The 24068-nt window shown below is 47.6% G+C and overlaps 1 protein-coding gene across 1 annotated transcript in view; it reads right to left on the reverse strand.

The window, feature by feature from the left end:
* Positions 1-24068, reverse strand: part of LOC127515670 (serine-rich adhesin for platelets-like) — a 50879-nt gene that overhangs the window by 23292 nt on the left and 3519 nt on the right. Inside the window, exons 2-3 of the mRNA XM_051899553.1 lie at positions 7775-12865; positions 300-5329 (exon numbers count right to left, since the gene is read on the reverse strand). Coding sequence (XP_051755513.1) covers positions 300-5329; positions 7775-12865 — 10121 coding nt within the window. The remainder of the gene's footprint in view (positions 1-299; positions 5330-7774; positions 12866-24068) is intronic.

The raw sequence follows: 24068 nt of genomic DNA on the forward strand, positions 1-24068 counted from the left end.
ACCCTAATGAATCTGTCAGTGAATCTTGGTACTGACATCCTGGAATATAGCCATGATACGTCTTCTGACATAGTTGTTTAAGAAAGTAAAAGCTACACACTCCATCTTTTAGCGTTGAAAGTACTGTTGCCAAATATATAACATGCTAGAAACATAAAATTCACTGTAATAATAATCAAATCATAGACTATATTTGCCTATTAAAATCCAAACAGTTACTTTTTTTGTCCAAACAGTGAAACTGGCAGAGAATTAAGAAAACTATTTCAAAATTAGTATAGTAAAAATCTAAATAGTACCTCCATAGTGATGTTTTTGGAGAGATTCTGATACTGCATTGAAGAAGACATGTTGTAATCAGAAATAAATTCTCTCTCTAAACGGAGCTGTAGAATAATGAATCCCTCGCCTGTCACTGCTGAACCTGTGTAGGTTGTAGTTGATAGCTGAGTGGTGGTGCTTGATGGATGGGCATGGTCCATGGTGCCTAATGGACTGACAGTGACAGCTGCACTTGATTGAACGGCATGGTCCGTGGTGCCGGAAGGGCCGCCAGTGACAGCTGCGCTTGAAGAAATGGCATGGTTAGTGGAGCCTGAGGGGCTTTCAGTGGCAGCTGCACTTGATGGAATAGCATGGTTTGTGATGCCTGATGGACTGTCAGTAACAGCTGCGCTTGACTGAAAAGCATGGTCTGTGGTGCCTGAAGGACTGTCAGTGGCAGCTGCGCTTGATGGACTTGTATGGTCTGTGGTGCCTGAAGGACTGTTAGTAACAGCTGCACTTGATTGAACAGCTTGGTCTGTGGTGCCTGAAGGACTGTCAGTGGCAGCTGCGCTTGATGGACTTGTATGGTCTGTGGTGCCTGAAGGACTGTTAGTAACAGCTGCACTTGATTGAACAGTTTCTTCTGTGGTGCCTGAAGTACCGTCAGTGACAGCTACGCTTGATGTAATGCCATGGTCCGTTGTGCCTGAAGGACTGTCAGTAACAGCTGCACTTGATTGAACAGAATGATCTGTGGTGCTTAAAGGACTGTCAGTGGCAGATGCACTTGATGAGTGGATATGGTCTGTGGTGCTTGAAGGACTGCCAGTGTCTGAAGTACTGTCAGTGACAGCTCCGCTTGATTGAACAGCATGGTCTGTGGTGCCTGAAGGGCCACCAGTGACAGCTGAGCTTGATGAAATGGCATGGTCAGTGGAGCCTGAGGGGCTTTCAGTGGCAGCTGCGCTTGATGGAATAGCATGGTCTGCGGTGCCTGATGGACTGTCAGTTGCAGCTGCGCTGGGTGAATGGACATACTCTGTGGTGCCTAATGTACTGTCAGTAGAAGCTGCGCTTGATTGAACAAAATGGTCTGTGGTGCCTGAAGGACTATCCGTGACAGATGCGCTTGATTGAACAGCATGGTCTGTGGTGCTTGAAGGACTGTCAGTGGCAGCTGCGCTTGATGGACTTGTAAGGTCTGTGATGCCTGAAGGACTGTCAGTGGCAGCTGCGCTTGATTGAACAGCATGGTCCGTGGTGCCTGAAGTACTGTCAGTGACAGCTGCGCTTGACTGAAAAGCATGATCTGTGGTGCCTGAAGGACTGTCAGTGACAGCTGCGCTTGACTGAAAAGCATGATCTGTGGTGCCTGAAGGACTGTCAGTGACAGCTGCGCTTGACTGAAAAGCATGATCTGTGGTGCCTGAAGGACTGTCAGTGGCAGCTGCGCTTGATGGACTTGTATGGTCTGTGGTGCCTGAAGGACTGTCAGTGACAGCTGCGCTTGATTGAACAGCATGGTCCGTGGTGCCTGAAGGACTGTCAGTGACAGCTGCGCTTGATAGAACAGCATGGTCTGTGGTGCCTGAAGGACTGTCAGTGGCAGCTGCGCTTGATGGACTTGTATGGTCTGTGGTGCCTGAAGGACTGTCAGTAACAGTTGCACTTGATTGAACAGCATGGTCTGTGGTGCCTGATGGACTGTCAGTGGCAGATGTGCTTGATGAATGGATATGGTCTGTGGTGCTTGAAGGACTGTAAGTGGTAGCTGCGCTTGATTGAACAGCATGGTTCGTGGTGCCTAATGGATTGTCAGTGGCAGATGCACTTGATGAATGGAAATGGTCTGTGGTGCTTGAAGGACTGCCAGTGTCTGAAGTATTGTCAGTGACAGCTACGCTTGATGTAATACCATGGTCCGCTGTGCCAGAAGGACTGTCAGTGTCAGCTGCGCTTGATTGAACAGCATGGTCTGTGGTGCCTGAAGTACTGTCAGTAACAGCTGCACTTGATTGAACAGCATGGTCTGTGGTGCCTGAAGTACTGTCAGTAACAGCTGCACTTGATTGAACAGCATGGTCTGTGGTGCCTGAAGGACTGTCAGTGGCAGCAGCGCTTGAAGGACTTGTATGGTCTGTGGTGCCTGAAGGACTGTCAGTGGCAGCAGCGCTTGGTGGACTTGTATGGTCTGTGGTGCCTGAAGGACTGTCAGTGGCAGCTGCGCTTGATGGACTTGTATGGTCTGTGGTGCCTGAAGGACTGTCAGTAACAGCTGTGCTTGATTGAACAGCATGGTCTGTGATGCCTGAAGGACTGTCAGTGGCAGCTGCGCTTGATGGACTTGTATGGTCTGTGGTGCCTGAAGGACTGTCAGTGACAGCTGCGCTTGATAGAAGAGCATGGTCTGTGGTGCCTGAAGGACTGTCAGTAACAGCTGCACTTGATTGGACAGAATGGTATGTGGTGCCTGAAGGACTGTCAGTGGCAGATGCACTTAATGAATGGATATTGTCTGTGGTGCTTGACGGACTGCCAGTGTCTGAAGTACTGTCAGTGACAGCTACGCTTGATGTAATGCCATTGTCCGTTGTGCCTGAAGGACTGTCAGTGACAGCTGCGCTTGATTGAACAGCATGGTCAGTGGTGCCTGAAGGGCCACCAGTGACAGCTGAGCTTGATGAAATGGCATGGTCTGTGGAGCCTGAGGGGCTTTCAGTGGCAGCTGTGCTTGATGGAATAGCATGGTCTGTGGTGCCTGAAGCACTGTCAGTGATGGATGTGCTTGATTGAAAAGCATGGTCTGTGGTGTCTGAAGTACTTTCAGTGGCAGCTGCACTTGATGGACTTGTATGGTCTGTGGTGCCTAAAGGACTGTCAGTGGCAGCTGCGCTTGATTGAACAGCATGGTCTGTGGTGCCTGAAGGACTGTCAGTGGCAGCTGCACTTGATGGACTTGTATGGTCTGTGGTGCCTGAAGGACTATCAGTGACAGCTGCGCTTGATTGAACATTATTGTCTGTGTAGCCTGAAGGACTGTCAGTGGCAGCTGTGCTTGACTGAACAGAATGGCCCGTGGTGCTTGAAGGACTATCAGTGACAGCTGCGCTTAATGGACTTGTATGGTCTGTGGTGCCTAATGGACTGTCAGTGGCAGATGCACTTGATAAATGGATATGGTCTGTGGTGCTTGAAAGACCGCCAGTGTCTGAAGTACTCTCAGTGACAGCTACGCTTGATGGAATGCCATTGTCTGTGGTGCCTAAAGGACTGTCAGTGGCAGCTGCGCTTGATTGAACAGCATGGTCTGTGGTGCCTGAAGGACTGTCAGTGACAGCTGCGCTTGATTGAACATCATCGTCTGTGGTGTCTGAAGTACTTTCAGTGGCAGCTGTACTTGATGGACTTGTATGGTCTGTGGTGTCTGAAGGACTGTCAGTGGCAGCTGTGCTTGATTGAACAGAATGGCCCGTGGTACTTGAAGGACTGTCTGTGGCATCTGCGCTTGATGGACTTGTATGGTCTGTGGTGCCTGAAGGACTGTCAGTGGCAGCTGCACTTGGTGAATGGACATGGGCCGTGGTGCCTGAAGGACTGGGAGTGGCAGCTGCGCTTGATGGACTTGTATGGTCTGTGGTGCCTGAAGGACTGTCAGTGACAGCTGCGCTTGATTGAACATCATAGTCTGTGGTGTCTGAAGTACTGTCAGTGGCAGCTGTGCTTGATTGAACAGAATGGCCCGTGATACCTGAAGGACTGTCAGTGGCAGCTGCGCTTGATGAAAGGACATGGTCCGTGGTGTCTGAAGGACTAGGAGTGGCACCTGCGCTTGATGGACTTGTATGGTCTGTGGTGCCTGAAGGACTGTCAGTGACAGCTGCGCTTGACTGAACAGAATGGCCCGTGGTGCTTGAAGGACTATCAGTGGCAGCTGCGCTTGATGGACTTGTATGGTCTGTGGTGCCTAATGGACTGTCAGTGGCAGATGCACTTGATAAATGGATATGGTCTGTGGTGCTTGAAAGACCGCCAGTGTCTGAAGTACTCTCAGTGACAGCTACGCTTGATGGAATGCCATTGTCTGTGGTGCCTAAAGGACTGTCAGTGGCAGCTGCGTTTGATGGACTTGTATTTTCTGTGGTGCCTGAGGGACTGTCAGTGACAGCTGTGCTTGATTGAACAGCATGGTCTGTGGTGCCTGAAGGACTGTCAGTGGCAGCTGTGCTTGATTGAACAGAATGGCCCGTGGTACCTGAAGGACTGTCAGTGGCAGCAGCGCTTGAAGGACTTGTATGGTCTGTGGTGCCTGAAGGACTGTCAGTGGCAGCAGCGCTTGGTGGACTTGTATGGTCTGTGGTGCCTGAAGGACTGTCAGTGGCAGCTGCGCTTGATGGACTTGTGTGGTCTGTGGTGCCTGAAGGACTGTCAGTAACAGCTGTGCTTGATTGAACAGCATGGTCTGTGATGCCTGAAGGACTGTCAGTGGCAGCTGCGCTTGATGGACTTGTATGGTCTGTGGTGCCTGAAGGACTGTCAGTGACAGCTGCGCTTGATAGAAGAGCATGGTCTGTGGTGCCTGAAGGACTGTCAGTGGCAGCTGCGCTTGATGGACTTGTCTGGTCTGTGGTGTCTGAAGTACTGTCAGTGGCAGCTGCGCTTGATTGAACAGAGTGGCCCGTGGTACTTGAAGGACTGTCAGTGGCAGCTGTGCTTGATTGAACAGAATGGCCCGTGGTACTTGAAGGACTGTCAGTGGCAGCTGCGCTTGATGGACTTGTATTGTCTGTGGTGCCTGAGGGACTGTCAGTGACAGCTGCGCTTGATTGAACAGCATGGTCTGTGGTGCCTGAAGGACTGTCAGTGGCAGCTGCACTTGATGAATGCACATGGGCCGTGGTGCCTGAAGGACTGGGAGTGACAGCTGCACTTGATTGAACATCATCGTCTGTGGTGTCTGAATTACTGTCAGTGGCAGCTGCGCTTGATTGAACAGAGTGGCCCGTGGTACTTGAAGGACTGTCAGTGGCAGCTGTGCTTGATTGAACAGAATGGCCCGTGGTACCTGAAGGACTGTCAGTGGCAGCTGCGCTTGATGGACTTGTATTGTCTGTGGTGCCTGAGGGACTGTCAGTGACAGTTGCACTTGATTGAACAGCATGGTCTGTGGTGCCTGAAGGACTGTCAGTTGCAGCTGTGCTTAATTGAACAGAATGGCCCGTGGTACCTGAAGGACTGTCAGTGGCAGCTGCACTTGATTGAACAGCATGATCTGTGGTGCCTGAAGGATTGTCAGTGGCAGCTGCGCTTGATGGACTTGTATGGTCTGTGGTGCCTGAAGGACTGTCAGTGACAGCTGCGCTTGATTGAACAGCATGATCTGTGGTGCCTGAAGGACTGTCAGTGGCAGCTGCGCTTGATGGACTTGTATGGTCTGTGGTGCCTGAAGGACTGTCAGTGACAGCTGCGCTTGAATGAACATCGTCTGTGGTGTCTGAAGTACTGTCAGTGGCAGCTGTGCGTGATTGAACAGAATGGCCCGTGGTACCTGAAGGACTGTCAGTGGCAGCTGCGCTTGATGGACTTGTCTGGTCTGTGGTGTCTGAAGTACTGTCAGTGGCAGCTGTGCTTGATTGAACAGAATGGCCCGTGGTACTTGAAGGACTGTCAGTGGCAGCTGCACTTGATGAAAGGACATGGTCCGTGGTGACTGAAGGACTGGGAGTGGCAGCTGCGCTTGATGGACTTGTATGGTCTGTGGTGTCTGAAGGACTGTCAGTGACAGCTGCGCTTGATTGAACATTATCGTCTGTGTAGCCTGAAGGACTGTCAGTGGCAGCTGTGCTTGACTGAACAGAATGGCCCGTGGTGCTTGAAGGACTATCAGTGGCAGCTGCGCTTGATGGACTTGTATGGTCTGTGGTGCCTAATGGACTGTCAGTGGCAGATGCACTTGATAAATGGATATGGTCTGTGGTGCTTGAAAGACCGCCAGTGTCTGAAGTACTCTCAGTGACAGCTACGCTTGATGGAATGCCATTGTCTGTGGTGCCTAAAGGACTGTCAGTGGCAGCTGCGCTTGATTGAACAGCATGGTCTGTGGTGCCTGAAGGACTGTCAGTGACAGCTGCGCTTGATTGAACATCATCGTCTGTGGTGTCTGAAGTACTTTCAGTGGCAGCTGTACTTGATGGACTTGTATGGTCTGTGGTGTCTGAAGGACTGTCAGTGGCAGCTGTGCTTGATTGAACAGAATGGCCCGTGGTACTTGAAGGACTGTCTGTGGCATCTGCGCTTGATGGACTTGTATGGTCTGTGGTGCCTGAAGGACTGTCAGTGGCAGCTGCACTTGGTGAATGGACATGGGCCGTGGTGCCTGAAGGACTGGGAGTGGCAACTGCGCTTGATGGACTTCTTTGGTCTGTGGTGCCTGAAGGACTGTCAGTGACAGCTGCGCTTGATTGAACATCATCGTCTGTGGTGTCTGAAGCACTGTCAGTGGCAGCTGCGCTTGATTGAACAGAATGGCCCGTGGTACTTGAAGGACTGTCAGTGGCAGCTGCGCTTGATGGACTTGTATTTTCTGTGGTGCCTGAGGGACTGTCAGTGACAGCTGCGCTTGATTGAACAGCATGGTCTGTGGTGCCTGAAGGACTGTCAGTGGCAGCTGCACTTGATGAATGCACATGGGCCGTGGTGCCTGAAGGACTGGGAGTGGCAGCTGCGCTTGATGGACTTGTATGGTCTGTGGTGCCTGAAGGACTGTCAGTGACAGCTGCGCTTGATTGAACATCATCGTCTGTGGTGTCTGAAGTACTGTCAGTGGCAGCTGTGCTTGATTGAACAGAATGGCCCGTGGTACTTGAAGGACTGTCAGTGGCAGCTGCACTTGATGGACTTGTATGGTCTGTGGTGCCTGAAGGACTGTCAGTGACAGCTGCGCTTGATTGAACAGCATGATCTGTGGTGCCTGAAGGACTGTCAGTGGCAGCTGTGCTTGATTGAACAGCATGGTCTGTGGTGCCTGAGGGACTGTCAGTGGCAGCTGCACTTGATGGACTTGTATGGTCTGTGGTGCCTGAAGGACTGTCAGTGACAGCTGCGCTTGATTGAACATCGTCGTCTGTGGTGTCTGAAGTACTTTCAGTGGCAGCTGCACTTGATGGACTTGTATGGTCTGTGGTGTCTGAAGTACTGTCAGTGGCAGCTGTGCTTGATTGAACAGAATGGCCCGTGGTACTTGAAGGACTGTCTGTGGCATCTGCGCTTGATGGACTTGTATGGTCTGTGGTGCCTGAAGGACTGTCAGTGGCAGCTGCACTTGGTGAATGGACATGGGCCGTGGTGCCTGAAGGACTGGGAGTGGCAACTGCGCTTGATGGACTTGTATGGTCTGTGGTGCCTGAAGGACTGTCAGTGACAGCTGCGCTTGATTGAACATCATCGTCTGTGGTGTCTGAAGTACTGTCAGTGGCAGCTGCGCTTGATTGAACAGAATGGCCCGTGGTACTTGAAGGACTGTCAGTGGCAGCTGCGCTTGATGGACTTGTATTGTCTGTGGTGCCTGAGGGACTGTCAGTGACAGCTGCGCTTGATTGAACAGCATGGTCTGTGGTGCCTGAAGGACTGTCAGTGGCGGCTGTGCTTGATTGAACAGCATGGTCTGTGGTGCCTGAGGGACTGTCAGTGGCAGCTGCGCTTGATGGACTTGTATGGTCTGTGGTGCCTGAAGGACTGTCAGTGACAGCTGCGCTTGAATGAACATCGTCTGTGGTGTCTGAAGTACTGTCAGTGGCAGCTGTGCGTGATTGAACAGAATGGCCCGTGGTACCTGAAGGACTGTCAGTGGCAGCTGCGCTTGATGGACTTGTCTGGTCTGTGGTGTCTGAAGTACTGTCAGTGGCAGCTGTGCTTGATTGAACAGAATGGCCCGTGGTACTTGAAGGACTGTCAGTGGCAGCTGCACTTGATGAAAGGACATGGTCCGTGGTGTCTGAAGGACTGGGAGTGGCAGCTGCGCTTGATGGACTTGTATGGTCTGTGGTGTCTGAAGGACTGTCAGTGACAGCTGCGCTTGATTGAACATTATCGTCTGTGTAGCCTGAAGGACTGTCAGTGGCAGCTGTGCTTGACTGAACAGAATGGCCTGTGGTGCTTGAAGGACTATCAGTGGCAGCTGCGCTTGATGGCCTTGTATGGTCTGTGGTGCCTAATGGACTGTCAGTGGCAGATGCACTTGATAAATGGATATGGTCTGTGGTGCTTGAAAGACCGCCAGTGTCTGAAGTACTCTCAGTGACAGCTACGCTTGATGGAATGCCATTGTCTGTGGTGCCTAAAGGACTGTCAGTGGCAGCTGCGCTTGATTGAACAGCATGGTCTGTGGTGCCTGAAGGACTGTCAGTGACAGCTGCGCTTGATTGAAAATCATCGTCTGTGGTGTCTGAAGTACTTTCAGTGGCAGCTGTACTTGATGGACTTGTATGGTCTGTGGTGTCTGAAGGACTGTCAGTGGCAGCTGTGCTTGATTGAACAGAATGGCCCGTAGTACTTGAAGGACTGTCAGTGGCAGCTGCACTTGATGGACTTGTATGGTCTGTGGTGCCTGAAGGACTGTCAGTGACAGCTGCGCTTGATTGAACAGCATGATCTGTGGTGCCTGAAGGACTGTCAGTGGCAGCTGTGCTTGATTGAACAGCATGGTCTGTGGTGCCTGAGGGACTGTCAGTGGCAGCTGCACTTGATGGACTTGTATGGTCTGTGGTGCCTGAAGGACTGTCAGTGACAGCTGCGCTTGATTGAACATCATCGTCTGTGGTGTCTGAAGTACTTTCAGTGGCAGCTGCACTTGATGGACTTGTATGGTCTGTGGTGTCTGAAGTACTGTCAGTGGCAGCTGTGCTTGATTGAACAGAATGGCCCGTGGTACTTGAAGGACTGTCTGTGGCATCTGCGCTTGATGGACTTGTATGGTCTGTGGTGCCTGAAGGACTGTCAGTGGCAGCTGCACTTGGTGAATGGACATGGGCCGTGGTGCCTGAAGGACTGGGAGTGGCAACTGCGCTTGATGGACTTGTATGGTCTGTGGTGCCTGAAGGACTGTCAGTGACAGCTACGCTTGATTGAACATCATCGTCTGTGGTGTCTGAAGTACTGTCAGTGGCAGCTGCGCTTGATTGAACAGCATGGTCTGTGGTGCCTGAGGGACTGTCAGTGGCAGCTGCACTTGATGGACTTGTATGGTCTGTGGTGCCTGAAGGACTGTCAGTGGCAGCTGCACTTGATGAATGCACATGGGCCGTGGTGCCTGAAGGACTGGGAGTGGCAGCTGCGCTTGATGGACTTGTATGGTCTGTGGTGCCTGAAGGACTGTCAGTGACAGCTGCGCTTGATTGAACATCATCGTCTGTGGTGTCTGAAGTACTGTCAGTGGCAGCTGTGCTTGATTGAACAGAATGGCCCGTGGTACCTGAAGGACTGTCAGTGGCAGCTGCACTTGATGGACTTGTATGGTCTGTGGTGCCTGAAGGACTGTCAGTGACAGCTGCGCTTGATTGAACAGCATGATCTGTGGTGCCTGAGGGACTGTCAGTGGCAGCTGCACTTGATGGACTTGTATGGTCTGTGGTGCCTGAAGGACTGTCAGTGACAGCTGTGCTTGATTGAACATCATCGTCTGTGGTGTCTGAAGTACTTTCAGTGGCAGCTGCACTTGATGGACTTGTATGGTCTGTGGTGTCTGAAGTACTGTCAGTGGCAGCTGCGCTTGATTGAACAGAATGGCCCGTGGTACTTGAAGGACTGTCAGTGGCAGCTGCGCTTGATGGACTTGTATTGTCTGTGGTGCCTGAGGGACTGTCAGTGACAGCTGCGCTTGATTGAACAGCATGGTCTGTGGTGCCTGAAGGACTGTCAGTGGCAGCTGTGCTTGATTGAACAGCATGGTCTGTGGTGCCTGAGGGACTCTCAGTGGCAGCTGCACTTGATGGACTTGTATGGTCTGTGGTGCCTGAAGGACTGTCAGTGACAGCTGCGCTTGATTGAACATCATCGTCTGTGGTGTCTGAAGTACTTTCAGTGGCAGCTGCACTTGATGGACTTGTATGGTCTGTGGTGTCTGAAGTACTTTCAGTGGCAGCTGCACTTGATGGACTTGTATGGTCTGTGGTGTCTGAAGTACTGTCAGTGGCAGCTGCGCTTGATTGAACAGAATGGCCCGTGGTACTTGAAGGACTGTCAGTGGCAGCTGCGCTTGATGGACTTGTATTGTCTGTGGTGCCTGAGGGACTGTCAGTGACAGCTGCGCTTGATTGAACAGCATGGTCTGTGGTGCCTGAAGGACTGTCAGTGGCAGCTGTGCTTGATTGAACAGCATGGTCTGTGGTGCCTGAGGGACTGTCAGTGGCAGCTGCACTTGATGGACTTGTATGGTCTGTGGTGCCTGAAGGACTGTCAGTGACAGCTGCGCTTGATTGAACATCATCGTCTGTGGTGTCTGAAGTACTTTCAGTGGCAGCTGCACTTGATGGACTTGTATGGTCTGTGGTGTCTGAAGTACTTTCAGTGGCAGCTGCACTTGATGGACTTGTATGGTCTGTGGTGTCTGAAGTACTGTCAGTGGCAGCTGCGCTTGATTGAACAGAATGGCCCGTGGTACTTGAAGGACTGTCAGTGGCAGCTGCGCTTGATGGACTTGTATTGTCTGTGGTGCCTGAGGGACTGTCAGTGACAGCTGCGCTTGATTGAACAGCATGGTCTGTGGTGCCTGAAGGACTGTCAGTGGCAGCTGTGCTTGATTGAACAGCATGGTCTGTGGTGCCTGAGGGACTGTCAGTGGCAGCTGCACTTGATGGACTTGTATGGTCTGTGGTGCCTGAAGGACTGTCAGTGACAGCTGCGCTTGATTGAACATCATCGTCTGTGGTGTCTGAAGTACTTTCAGTGGCAGCTGCACTTGATGGACTTGTATGGTCTGTGGTGTCTGAAGTACTGTCAGTGGCAGCTGTGCTTGATTGAACAGAATGGCCCGTGGTACTTGAAGGACTGTCTGTGGCATCTGCGCTTGATGGACTTGTATGGTCTGTGGTGCCTGAAGGACTGTCAGTGGCAGCTGCACTTGGTGAATGGACATGGGCCGTGGTGCCTGAAGGACTGGGAGTGGCAACTGCGCTTGATGGACTTGTATGGTCTGTGGTGCCTGAAGGACTGTCAGTGACAGCTGCGCTTGATTGAACATCATCGTCTGTGGTGTCTGAAGTACTGTCATTGGCAGCTGCGCTTGATTGAACAGAATGGCCCGTGGTACTTGAAGGACTGTCAGTGGCAGATGCACTTGATAAATGGATATGGTCTGTGGTGCCTGAAGGACTGTCAGTGACAGCTGCGCTTGATTGAACATCATCGTCTGTGGTGTCTGAAGTACTTTCAGTGGCAGCTGTACTTGATGGACTTGAATGGTCTGTGGTGTCTGAAGGACTGTTAGTGGCAGCTGTGCTTGATTGAACAGAATGGCCCGTGGTACTTGAAGGACTGTCTGTGGCATCTGCGCTTGATTGACTTGTATGGTCTGTGGTGCCTGAAGGACTGTCAGTGACAGCTGCGCTTGATTGAACAGCATGGTCTGTGGTGCCTGAAGGACTGTCAGTGGCAGCTGCACTTGATGGGCTTGTATGGTCTGTGGTGCCTGAAGGACTTTCAGTGACAGCTGCGCTTGATTGAACATCATCGTCTGTGGTGTCTGAAGTACTTTCAGTGGCAGCTGCACTTGATGGACTTGTATGGTCTGTGGTGTCTGAAGGACTGTCAGTGGCAGCTGTGCTTGATTGAACAGAATGGCCCGTGGTACTTGAAGGACTGTCTGTGGCATCTGCGCTTGATGGACTTGTATGGTCTGTGGTGCCTGAAGGACTGTAAGTGGCAGCTGCACTTGGTGAATGGACATGGGCCGTGGTGCCTGAAGGACTGGGAGTGGCAACTGCGCTTGATGGACTTGTATGGTCTGTGGTGCCTGAAGGACTGTCAGTGACAGCTGCGTTTGATTGAACATCATCGTCTGTGGTGTCTGAAGCACTGTCAGTGGCAGCTGCGCTTGATTGAACAGAATGGCCCGTGGTACTTGAAGGACTGTCAGTGGCAGCTGCGCTTGATGGACTTGTATTTTCTGTGGTGCCTGAGGGACTGTCAGTGACAGCTGCGCTTGATTGAACAGCATGGTCTGTGGTGCCTGAAGGACTGTCAGTGGCAGCTGCACTTGATGAATGCACATGGGCCGTGGTGCCTGAAGGACTGGGAGTGGCAGCTGCGCTTGATAAACTTGTATGGTCTGTGGTGCCTGAAGGACTGTCAGTGACAGCTGCGCTTGATTGAACATCATCGTCTGTGGTGTCTGAAGTACTGTCAGTGGCAGCTGTGCTTGATTGAACAGAATGGCCCGTGGTACCTGAAGGACTGTCAGTGGCAGCTGCACTTGATGGACTTGTATGGTCTGTGGTGCCTGAAGGACTGTCAGTGACAGCTGCGCTTGATTGAACAGCATGATCTGTGGTGCCTGAAGGACTGTCAGTGGCAGCTGTGCTTGATTGAACAGCATGGTCTGTGGTGCCTGAGGGACTGTCAGTGGCATCTGCGCTTGATGGACTTGTATGGTCTGTGGTGCCTGAAGGACTGTCAGTGGCAGCTGCACTTGGTGAATTGACATGGGCCGTGGTGCCTGAAGGACTGGGAGTGGCAACTGCGCTTGATGGACTTGTATGGTCTGTGGTGCCTGAAGGACTGTCAGTGACAGCTGCGCTTGAATGACCATCGTCTGTGGTGTCTGAAGTACTGTCAGTGGCAGCTGTGCTTGATTGAACAGAATGGCCCGTGGTACCTGAAGGACTGTCAGTGGCAGCTGCGCTTGATGGACTTGTCTGGTCTGTGGTGCCTGAAGGACTGTCAGTGACAGCTGCGCTTGATTGAACATCATCGTCTGTGGTGTCTGAAGTACTGTCAGTGGTAGCTGTGCTTGATTGAACAGAATGGCCCGTGGTACTTGAAGGACTGTCAGTGGCAGCTGCGCTTGATGGACTTGTATGGTCTGTGGTGCCTGAGGGACTGTCAGTGACAGCTGCGCTTGATTGAACAGCATGGTCTGTGGTGCCTGAAGGACTGTCAGTGGCAGCTGCGCTTGACTGAAAAGCATGGTCCGTGGTGCCTGAAGAACTGTCAGTGGCAGCTACGCTTGATGGATTTGTATGGTCAGTGGTGCCTGAAGGACTGTCAGTCACAGCTGCGCTTGATGGAACATCATCGTCTGTGGTGTCTGAAGTACTGTCAGTGGCAGCTGTGCTGGACTGAACAGAATGGTCTGTGGTGCCTGAGGGACTGTCAGTGGCAGCTGTGCTTGATTGAACAGAATGGCCTGTGGTGCCTGAAGGACTGTCAGTGGCAGCTGCGCTTGATGGACTTGTATGGTCTGTGGTGCCAAATTGACTATCAGTGGCAGATGCACTTGATAAATGGATATGGACTGTGGTACTTGAAGGACTGTCAGTGACAGCTGCGCTTGATGGACTTGTATGGTCTGTGGTGCTTGAAGGACTGTCAGTGACAGCTGCGCTTGATTGAACATCATCGTCTGTGGTGTCTGGAGTACTGTCAGTGGCAGCTGGGCTTGATGGACTTGTATGGTCTGTGGTGCCTAATGGACTGTCAGTGGCAAATGCACTTGATAAATGAATATTGTCTGTGGTGCTTGAAGGACCACCAGTGTCTGAAGTACTCTCAGTGACAGCTACGCTTGATGGAATGCCATCGTCTGTGGTGCCTGAAGGACTGTCAGTGGCAGCTGCGCTTGACTGAAAAGCATGGTCCGTGGTACCTGAAGGACTGTCAGTGACAGCTGCGCTTGATTGAACATCATCGTCTGTGGTGTCTGGAGTACTGTAAGTGGCAGCTGTGCTTGATGAATGGACATGGTCCGTGGAGCCTGAAGTACTGGGAGTGGCAACTGCGCTTGATGGACTTGTATGGTCTGTGGTGCCTGAGGGACTGTCAGTGACAGCTGCGCTTGATTGAACAGCATGGTCTGTGGTGCCTGAAGGACTGGGAGTGGCAGCTGCGCTTGATTGAACATCATCGTCTGTGGTGTCTGAAGTACTGTCAGTGGCAGCTGCGCTTGATTGAACATCATCGTCTGTGGTGTCTGAAGTACTGTCAGTGGCAGCTGTGCTTGATTGAACAGAATGGCCCGTGGTGCCTAAAGGACTGTCAGTGGCAAATGCACTTGATAAATGGATATGGTCTGTGGTGCTTGAAGGACTGTCAGTGTCTGAAGTACTCTCAGTGGCAGCTGCGCTTGACTGAAAAGCATGGTCTGTGGTGCCTGAAGAAATGTCAGTGGCAGCTGCGTTTGATCGACTTGTATGGTCTGTGGTGCCTGAAGGACTGTCAGTGACAGCTGCGCTTGATTGAACATCATCGTCTGTGGTGTCTGAAGTACTGTCAGTGGCAGCTGTGCTTGATTGAACAGAATGGTCCGTGGTGCCTGAAGGACTGTCAGTGGCAGCTGTGCTTGATTGAACAGAATGGCCTGTGGTGCCTGATGGACTTGTATGGTCTGTGGTGACAAATGGACTATCAGTGGCAGATGCACTTGATAAATGGATATGGACTGTGGTGCTTGAAGTACTGTCAGTGACAGGTGCGCTTGATGGACTTGTATGGTCTGTAGTGCTTGAAGGACTGTCAGTGACAGCTGCGCTTGATTGAACATCATCGTCTGTGGTGTCTGGAGTACTGTCAGTGGCAGCTGTGCTTGATTGAACAGAATGGTCCGTGGTGCCTGAAGGACTATCAGTGGCAGCTGTGCTTGATTGAACAGAAAGGCCTGTGGTGCCTGAAGGACTGTCAGTGGCAGCTGCGCTTGATTGAACAGCAGGGTCTGTGGTGCCTGAAGGACTATCAGTGGCAGCTGCGCTTGATGGACTTGTATGGTCTGTGATGCCTAATGGACTGTCAGTGGCAGATGCAGTTGATAAATGGATATGGTCTGTGGTGCTTGAAGGACCGTCAGTGACAGCTGTGCTTGATTGACTTGTATGGTCTGTGGTGCCTGAAGGACTGTCAGTGACAGCTGCGCTTGATAGATGGGCATGGCCTGTGGTGCCTGAAGGACCATAAGTGACAGCTGCACTTGATAGATCAGTAGCACCAACAGTGGTTGTGAGACCAGGTGTGCTTGATACACTAGGAAAAACGGCACAACCTATGGAACAAAAATACAATGCATTAAAGTTCATTAAAATTTAGCTGGGTATATACCTCAACAATTTTCTAAATAAAATAAGCTATCACAAACACCATTTATGTGTTCTTTATAATTTGTCATTTATTCTTTATAGTTTGTTTTATTTTATAAAGGTCACCAAACAGGGACTCAAACTCGGGTCGGACCTTGAAGCACTGCCTACGAAGCTATGAGATTCAACAGTTAGCAAATATTTAAACCAAGAGTGTCCAAACCCAGTCCTGGAGGGCCACTGTCCTGCAGAGTTTAGCTCCAACTTGTCTAAACACACCTTCCTGGAAGTGTCTAGTATGCCTTATAAGACCTTGATTAGCTGGTTCAGGTGTTCAGGACAGTGGCCCTCCAGAAGCAGGACTGGACACCCCTAATTAAAATAAATGTTATAATCATAATAAAAACAATTATTTTATGAGTTATACAAGATTGTTACAGATACAGATATTGGCTCTGCTGCACACACCTAACTCAGATTACATAGTTTTGATATTTTATGTTTCATTCTGTCCCAATTAATGTCAGAGCACTTTTTGACTATCACATATAATCTTTATTTCCAAATTGAATAAAGTTAAAAACATTAATCCTATTAGTTTAATACACATTTAGCTGTTTTTAAATGAAGAATGTCACAAAAAAAAAAAACCCTACCCAGTCCATGATTCAGGTTCACGTAGCCCCCCAGCACAGCTGTGATCTCCTGCTGTCTCAGAGCCTCAACACTACAATGTAAAGATTGAATCAAAAGGAAGCTAGGGATGGTACCTCTTTAAACTAGTTTTTCATCACTCACTAAACCGCCTCAAGAAACATACTTGCATTTTAATTTACATTGTTATGATAAACTCAAATGCTGCACAGTGGGACCATTTGGGGAGTGATACGTACATGATGTTGTATGCGTTGCAGTCTGTGTTTGATGTTACTGTCTGGAGCATCTCTGCAGTCAAGCTGGGCAGGAGTGGAATAAGTTTCAGAGTGAACCAGGAATACCAGTCGCAGATCCCAAAGTTAGCAAAATGAAGACTGATGACAGTGAAGGTTCGCTTCATCATGATGTCCCTCACTACAGGACTGATGTTCAAAGGCTGGAGGAAATGATAAACAAACAGAAAGCAATATGTTTGTCATAAAATGTAATTTCCTTAACATTAACTCATTACTTTTCCATTATGACACTTAGTTAAAACATTAGATGTGAAAATTGTTTATTTATTCCGTTAAACTTTTGCATGTGTGTTTTGGGGGGGTGCAGCAAGGATAAGTCTGTGAACCATTTGAACACAGAATATCTGGATTTTTGCATTGATTATTTATAAAATGTAAAACTGTCTGGACCTTATCTAAGTGACAGTTACAGACATAATTGTCACAAATTCTATTGAAGACATTAAGTGATCACTACTAAGCTGGAAAAATTAAACATCTGTTTTACAACTTCTATAAAAACTAATCGGAGTCAATTAAGGAGATTGGAAGTTTAGGTTGCACAGGTGCCCTGTCCTTTAAATCATTGACTGCATTAACATGGACCTTAATAATCTGATTGCAATCAGACTAATAGCACAATCAGAATAAAAAAAGTTACATGTAACCACATCAATCTGAATAATTTGGCCAAATCTGAATACAATTTTTATATAGGGTATCTCTCTGGTGTTAAGCCCAAGAGAACAGGAGATGGCGATTGATGAGGAAGTGGGCGAGCCTGCTGAATCTTCTAATCCTCCCTGCCCTGTGTATGCGGAGCTGCTTGAGGTTATGGAGCGCGCTTCTGGCAGGCTGCAGCTGCCTTGGGAGCGTGTTAAGAGAGGGGCCGCACACGGACGGCTCGACAAGCTGTTCCTTTCCGTCCATAACCCGACAGCCCCCGCGAGCCTTCCATTCCTTCCTGATCTACATGTTGAGATGGAAGGACCCATACTCGGCTCGTATTCACAGACAGGAGGTCCTGGTCCGTCCCGATTCGAGGATCGGAGACAGGCCCAGAAGTCCAGTGCGGCCTCTCGGGCACCTCCTCCTCCTCGGAGCAGATCCCAGAGAAGGTGGGACTCCAAGTCACCTTTATTTATATAGCGCTTTTTACAATGTAGATTGTGTCAAAGCAGCTTTACATTGATAACTGGTACATTATTTGGCTGCACAGCAGCTCTTAAAAGAATAGTGTCAATGCAGGCAGATCAAAGCACTGTTGAATATCAAATGTCAAGTCAAATGTCAAGTGTCCCCAACTAAGCAAGCCAAAGGCGACAGCGGCAAGGAATCCAAACTCCATCAGGTGACATCAGGTGGCAGACAAGTGGCAAATAGGTGTTTAAATGGAGAAAAAAACCTTGGGAGAAACCAGGCTTAGTCGGGGGGCCAGTTCTCCTCTGGCCAACAGTGCTTTGTTACGATTCAGGTAGCTATCATAAGTCCGACAGGATCGCAACATTCAAAGTATTTATTCCAGTTCCATCCAATTGAGGATTGTATTCATCACGGCTGTTGAGGAACTGTGTCGTGGCTGTCGTGTCGATGAGGCCCTCAGAGTGGATGATCTAGTTGACTCAATCTCTGCTGATACTTCAGGGCTGTCTTGTGGTCGTGTCAAGGCGCAGGTCCTTGGTCTCACCTGGATACGGCCTGGATCCGGTTGACTACGGTGAACCTCGGGATAACCAGAAAGACTAATATTAGCGTAGATGCCATTCTTCTTCTGATGTAACGAGTACGTCAGGTGTTATAGGAAGTGTTCCCGGTTCCGGCTGACCTAATTTATGCAGCCTAATAATCCTTTAACAGATTTGAAAATATAAATTGGTAATGTGTTATGTATATGCCAGGTTAAAGAAATGCGTTTTTAGTCTAGATTTAAACTGACAGAGTGTGTCTGCTTCCCGAACAATGCTAGGAAGATTGTTCCAGAGTTTAGGTGCCAAATAGGAGAAGGATCTACCGCCTGCGGTTGATTTTGATATTCTAGGTATTATCAGCTGGCCTGAATTCTGAGATCGCAATAGACGTGAAGGACTATAATGAATTAGGAGCTCGCTCAGGTACTGGGGAGCTAAACCATTTAGTGTTTTGTAAGTAATCAGCAAGATTTTAAAATCTATACGATGTTTAACAGGAAGCCAATGCAGTGTTGACAGAACTGGGCTAATATGGTCATACTTCCTAGTTCTAGTAAGAACTCTAGCTGCTGCATTTTGTACGAGCTGTAGTTTATTTATCAGGTGAGCAGAACAACCACCTAGTAGAGCGTTACAGTAATCTAGCCTTGAGGTCATGAACGCATGAACTAACTGTTCTGCATTTTTCATTGAGAGCATATGTCGTAGTTTAGATATATTTTTAAGATGGAAGAATGCGGTTTTACAGATGCTAGTAACATGGCCTTCAAATGAAAGATTGGTATCAAAGAGCACACCCAGGTTCCTAAGAGACGACGAGACGACAGCCATCAAGTGTTAGACAGTATTCTAGGTTATTACGTGAAGAAGTTTTTGGTCCGAAAATTAGAATCTCAGTTTTTTCTGAATTTAGTAGTAGGAAATTACTGGTCATCCAATTTTTTATATCAGCTATGCATTCTGTTAATTTTGTGAATTGGTAAGTTTCGTCAGGGCGCGAAGAAATATAGAGCTGAGTATCATCAGCGTAACAGTGAAAACTAACGCCATGCATCCTAATGATATCTCCCAAGGGTAGCATGTACAGAATGAACAGCAACGGTCCTAGTACTGAGCCTTGTGGTACTCCATATTGAACTTGTGATCGATATGACATCTCTTCGTTTACTACTACAGACTGATAACGGTCAGATAAGTATGATTTGAACCATGACAATGCAATTCCACTAATGCCAACATAATTTTCGAGTCTATTTAAAAGAATATTGTGATCAATAGTGTCAAATGCAGCACTAAGATCCAGTAACACTAATAGAGAGATACAACCACGATCTGATGATAAGAGCAAATCATTAGTAACTCTAATGAGAGCAGTCTCAGTACTATGGTACAGTCTAAATCCTGACTGGAAATCCTCACAGATACTATTTCTTTCTAAAAAGGAACATAGTTGTGATGATACTACCTTTTCTAGTATTTTTGACAGAAAAGTGAGATTTGAGATCGGCCTGTAATTGACTAATTCTCTAGGATCAAGTTGTGGTTTTTTAATAAGAGGTTTAATAATAGCCAGCTTAAAAGTTTTTGGTACGTATCCTAGTGATAAAGATGAATTGACGATATTAAGAAGAGGATCTATAACCTCTGGAAGCATTTCTTTCAATAGCTTAGTCGGTATAGGGTCTAACATGTTGTTGATTTTGATGATTTAACAAGTTTAGACAATTCTTCCTCTCCTAAAGCAGTAAATGAACTGATTTTTTCCTCAGAGACACTACAATGCACTATCTGACGCGATACTGTAATAGACGGTTGCATGGTTATAATTTTTTCTCTAATATTATCAATCTTGCAAGTAAAGAAGTTCATAAAGTCATTACTGCTGTGCTCTTTGGAAACATCAGAAGTTGAAGCTTTATTTCTTGTTAATTTAGCCACTGTATCAAATAAATACCTAGGGTTGTGTTTATTTTCTTCTAAAAGTTTTGAAAAATAAGCAGATCTAGCAGATTTTAAGGCCTTTCTGTACTCAATCATTCTCTCTCTCCACGAAATGCGAAATACTTCTAGTTTTGTTTTCTTCCAGCTGCGCTCCATTTTTCTGGCTGCTAACTTTAGGGCCCGAGTGTGCTCATTGTACCATGGCATTGGATTAATTTCCTTAATCTTTTTTAAGCGCAAAGGAGCAACTGAGTCTAATGTGCTGGAAAAGACAGAGGCAATAGTTTCTGTTACAACATCGAGGTCTTCTAAGCTTTCTGGTATGCTAAGGCGATGAAACTGATCAGGAAGATTATTTATAAAGCAATCTTTAGTGGTAGAAGTGATGGTTCTACCATATTTATGGCATGGAGGCAGTTTAGCCGCCTTGACTAAATGTAGTATACACGAGACTAGATAATGATCTGAGATGTCGTCACTCTGCTGCAGAATTTCAACAGCATCAATATCGATTCCATGTGACAATATTAGATCTAAAGTATATGAGTAGGTCCTGACACATGTTGCCTAACACCAATAGAGTTTAGAATATCTGCAAATGCCAATCCTAATGCGTCTTTCTTGTTATCTACATGGATATTAAAATCACCAACAACAAGGACTTTATCTGCAGCCAATACTAACTCCGACAGAAAATCAGCAAATTCTTTGATAAAGTCTGTATGGTGTCCTGGTGGCCTGTATACAGTAGCCAGCACAAATGTCAACCTACATAATGTTACGTAAAGTACCATTACTTCGAAGGAATTATATTTGAAAGACTTTTGACTAATGCTGTAAATATTACTATAGATTACAGCAACACCTCCCGCTTTGCCTTTCTGACGGGCATTGTGTCGATAATCATAACCTTGAGGACTAGACTCATTTAAAGTAATGTAATCGTCCGGTTTTAGCCAAGTTTCTGTCAAACACAGCACATCTAGATTATTATCTTTGATAATATCATGAACAATAAGTGATTTTGAAGAAAGGGATCTAATATTTAACAACTCAAGTTTTATCATTTGTTTAGCATTATTATCTCTATTTTTTATTTGTTGAACATCAATTACATTTTTACCATTAAATGAGTTTGCAAGTTTTTTGTTTTTACTAATTCAGGGTACAGACACAGTCTCTATTTGAAAATATCTAGGTGTAAGAGTTTCTATGTGTTGGGAGTTATCTGAATTTTCTGACTTCTGTAACGTGAGGCAGCTAGCAGACGGTCGGTTTAGCCAGTCTGTCTGCTTCCTGACTTGGGGCCCAGTTTGTCATGTTTCAGTTCTAAGACTATGTGCCATATTACTAGAGAGAAGAGCAGCACCATCCCAGGAGGGATGAATACCATCTCTTTTCAACAGGTCAGGTCTGCCCCAAAAACTTTTCCAATTGTCTATGAAACCTATATTATTTTGCGGACACCACTTAGACAGCCAGCCATTGAGTGATGATAATCTGCTAACTATCTCATCACTCCGATGAACAGGAAGGGGGCCAGAGCAAATTACTTCTCCTGACATTGTACTTGCGAGTTCACACACCTCTTTAATGTTAATTTTAGTGATCTCCGACTGGCGAAGTCGAACATCATTAGTGCCGACGTGAATAATAATCTTAGAGTATTTACGATTAGCATTAGACAGCACTTTTAAATTTGCTTTGATGTCAGGTGCTCTGGCTCCCGGCAAACATGTGACTATGGTGGCTGGTGTCTCTATTTTCACGTTCCGTGTAATAAAATCGCCAATAACTAGGGCACTTTCAACAGGATTCTCAGTGGGTGTATCACTGAGTAGGGAGAACCTGTTTGATGTTCTTATTGGAACGGAAGAGTGGTGTTTTCCGCGGCTAGGCCGCCTCACCGTTACCCAAGTGCCCTGCTGCGTGGGCTCTACAGCCGGAACCGAACAATGTACAGAGTTCACTAAGCTAGTCGCATCCAAAACAGTATCTGAAGCCCTTGCATTCTTACTATCCTCGATTAAAGTTTGGATGCGTGTCTCTAATTCTGAGATTCTCTCTGTCAGCCTGACTATTTTCCTACATTTATGACATGTAAATCCCTCGTCGCTGACAGAGAGAGGTATGGTAAACGTGGCAAATGGAACAGGTAGCAATGCTGGGAGAGGATGACATGACTCACCGTGTTTGTAGACTGATCCGACTTACCACAGCTGTTTGAAGAACGCGTTGAAAAAGGAGCGCGCGAGAAACTGTTAACAAGTTAACAAGCTAGCGCTGCAAATGCAAATGCGTTGTAACAGCGATTTAGATTCAAAGATTACAAGCTAGCGACGTCAGATTAGTGTGGTAGGCAATATTACATATAAGGTAATAAAAAAATAAATAAAATAAAAAAATAGGCAACAATGAATAAAAGAGATTCAAAACAAAGCTATACGGAGTTACAAACGCAAACCAATCTGAGCAGCGAGGCAGACAGGAGCAATCGAGCAATCTGAGTGTAGGATTTAAGACTCCAGGAAGAAGAAGCAGGATCTGAGGGAGGTGATCAATCACAGACGCCAGCAGCGTCAGTGATTGATTTCCTCTCCATGAGGGTAGCTACATCTACTCTCTCCTCTCTTCTTCCACCTCCTGAGTAATGGTTGATTTTTACCCAGGCGCTTCTTACATTCAGGCTGAGGGCCAGGCCCATGATGAATATTTTTCTGATGGCTCGCCTTCTGGCTTGATAGTGAAGGGGCTTGAAAGAACCATAGATTCCATCCTTCTATGATGGTAAGTCTTCGTTCTTCGAGCCGCAGGGAGTAAGTTGGTTTATGTATTTTTATATTAAAATATGTTGACCTTAGTCTTTTTGTATAGCTTTTTCCTGGGTGTGTAAAGTAAAAAGTAAGGGGATTTAGGGCCCTGAAGTTCCTATTAGGTTGGTTATTTTTGTGTTGGTTATATGGCCACCTTTACAGCCACCATATGGTAGAGTAGCTTTCTCCTCTGGTTATAGCTAGAGTTTGTATTAGAGATTGTCACTCTTTTACTTCAGATAGATCTATGTTAAGCGTCGGCCTTCAGGGTCGCCTGACATTTTTTGGCTTGGGTTGAGCGTTGCTCCTCTAAGTTCTTGTTTTAGAGTTTTCGGAGTTGCCTACTCTATATTGAGAGTTTTAGAGGTTGAGTTTAAGCCCAGGCAGATCTATGCTTATGTGTGGCCTTATAGGCCCACAGCTATAGCTGGCCTAGGCTAGAACTAGGGTTTAGGTGATATACTGAAGCATTTCACATTATGTATTACTACCCCTGTCAGAAGAGAATGTAGTTTCCTAGTTCTGGCCTCCTCTTATCAGAGTTGTCAGGCCAAGGCCCGTTACCCCTTTGGTGTAGATGCTAGATTATAGCAGCTAGGTAGCAGGCTATTGCTAGTCTCCCTGGTGCTGCTGTCTAAGGTGGTAGGCCCCTTATCACTATGTGAATAAGAGAATGCTAGTGTTGCTAGGCCCCACTTTTCTAGAACTTTCATTCTTTGTAAATTAGTCTTTTCCCCTGAACTCCTTGAATTAACATTCAATTTGAGTGAAACAGTGTTAGCTTTCATTAAGCTCCTGTTCCCTAGGGTTCAGTACAGATATTTTCTGTCTTGGTGGAAAGCGTCTGCCCTTGAAGTTTCAGGGCAGTATGAATGAAAGGTAAAGCGTTCCCCTGTTTCTCAGGGTTGTTAATGCTTTAGTTCTAGATTTTGCCCTACACAATGTGAGCCCAATAACTCTATTGCTGCCACAGGTTAGCACCTGTTTCTGTAGTAGTAGGCTTTGTTCTAGCCTCCTTCAGAGCATGGTGACTAAGTTTGTACTCCCCTTGCTATAAAGGTGAAAATTGTTTTTTCTGAGTATATGGACTGTTGAAATGCATAGGTTTAACACTTGGAGTAGAAGGCTTTGTCTTGGGCCTCCTTCAGTGTA

This window comes from Ctenopharyngodon idella, chromosome 7, assembly GCF_019924925.1.
Source record: "Ctenopharyngodon idella isolate HZGC_01 chromosome 7, HZGC01, whole genome shotgun sequence".
Taxonomy (NCBI): Eukaryota; Metazoa; Chordata; class Actinopteri; order Cypriniformes; family Xenocyprididae; genus Ctenopharyngodon; species Ctenopharyngodon idella.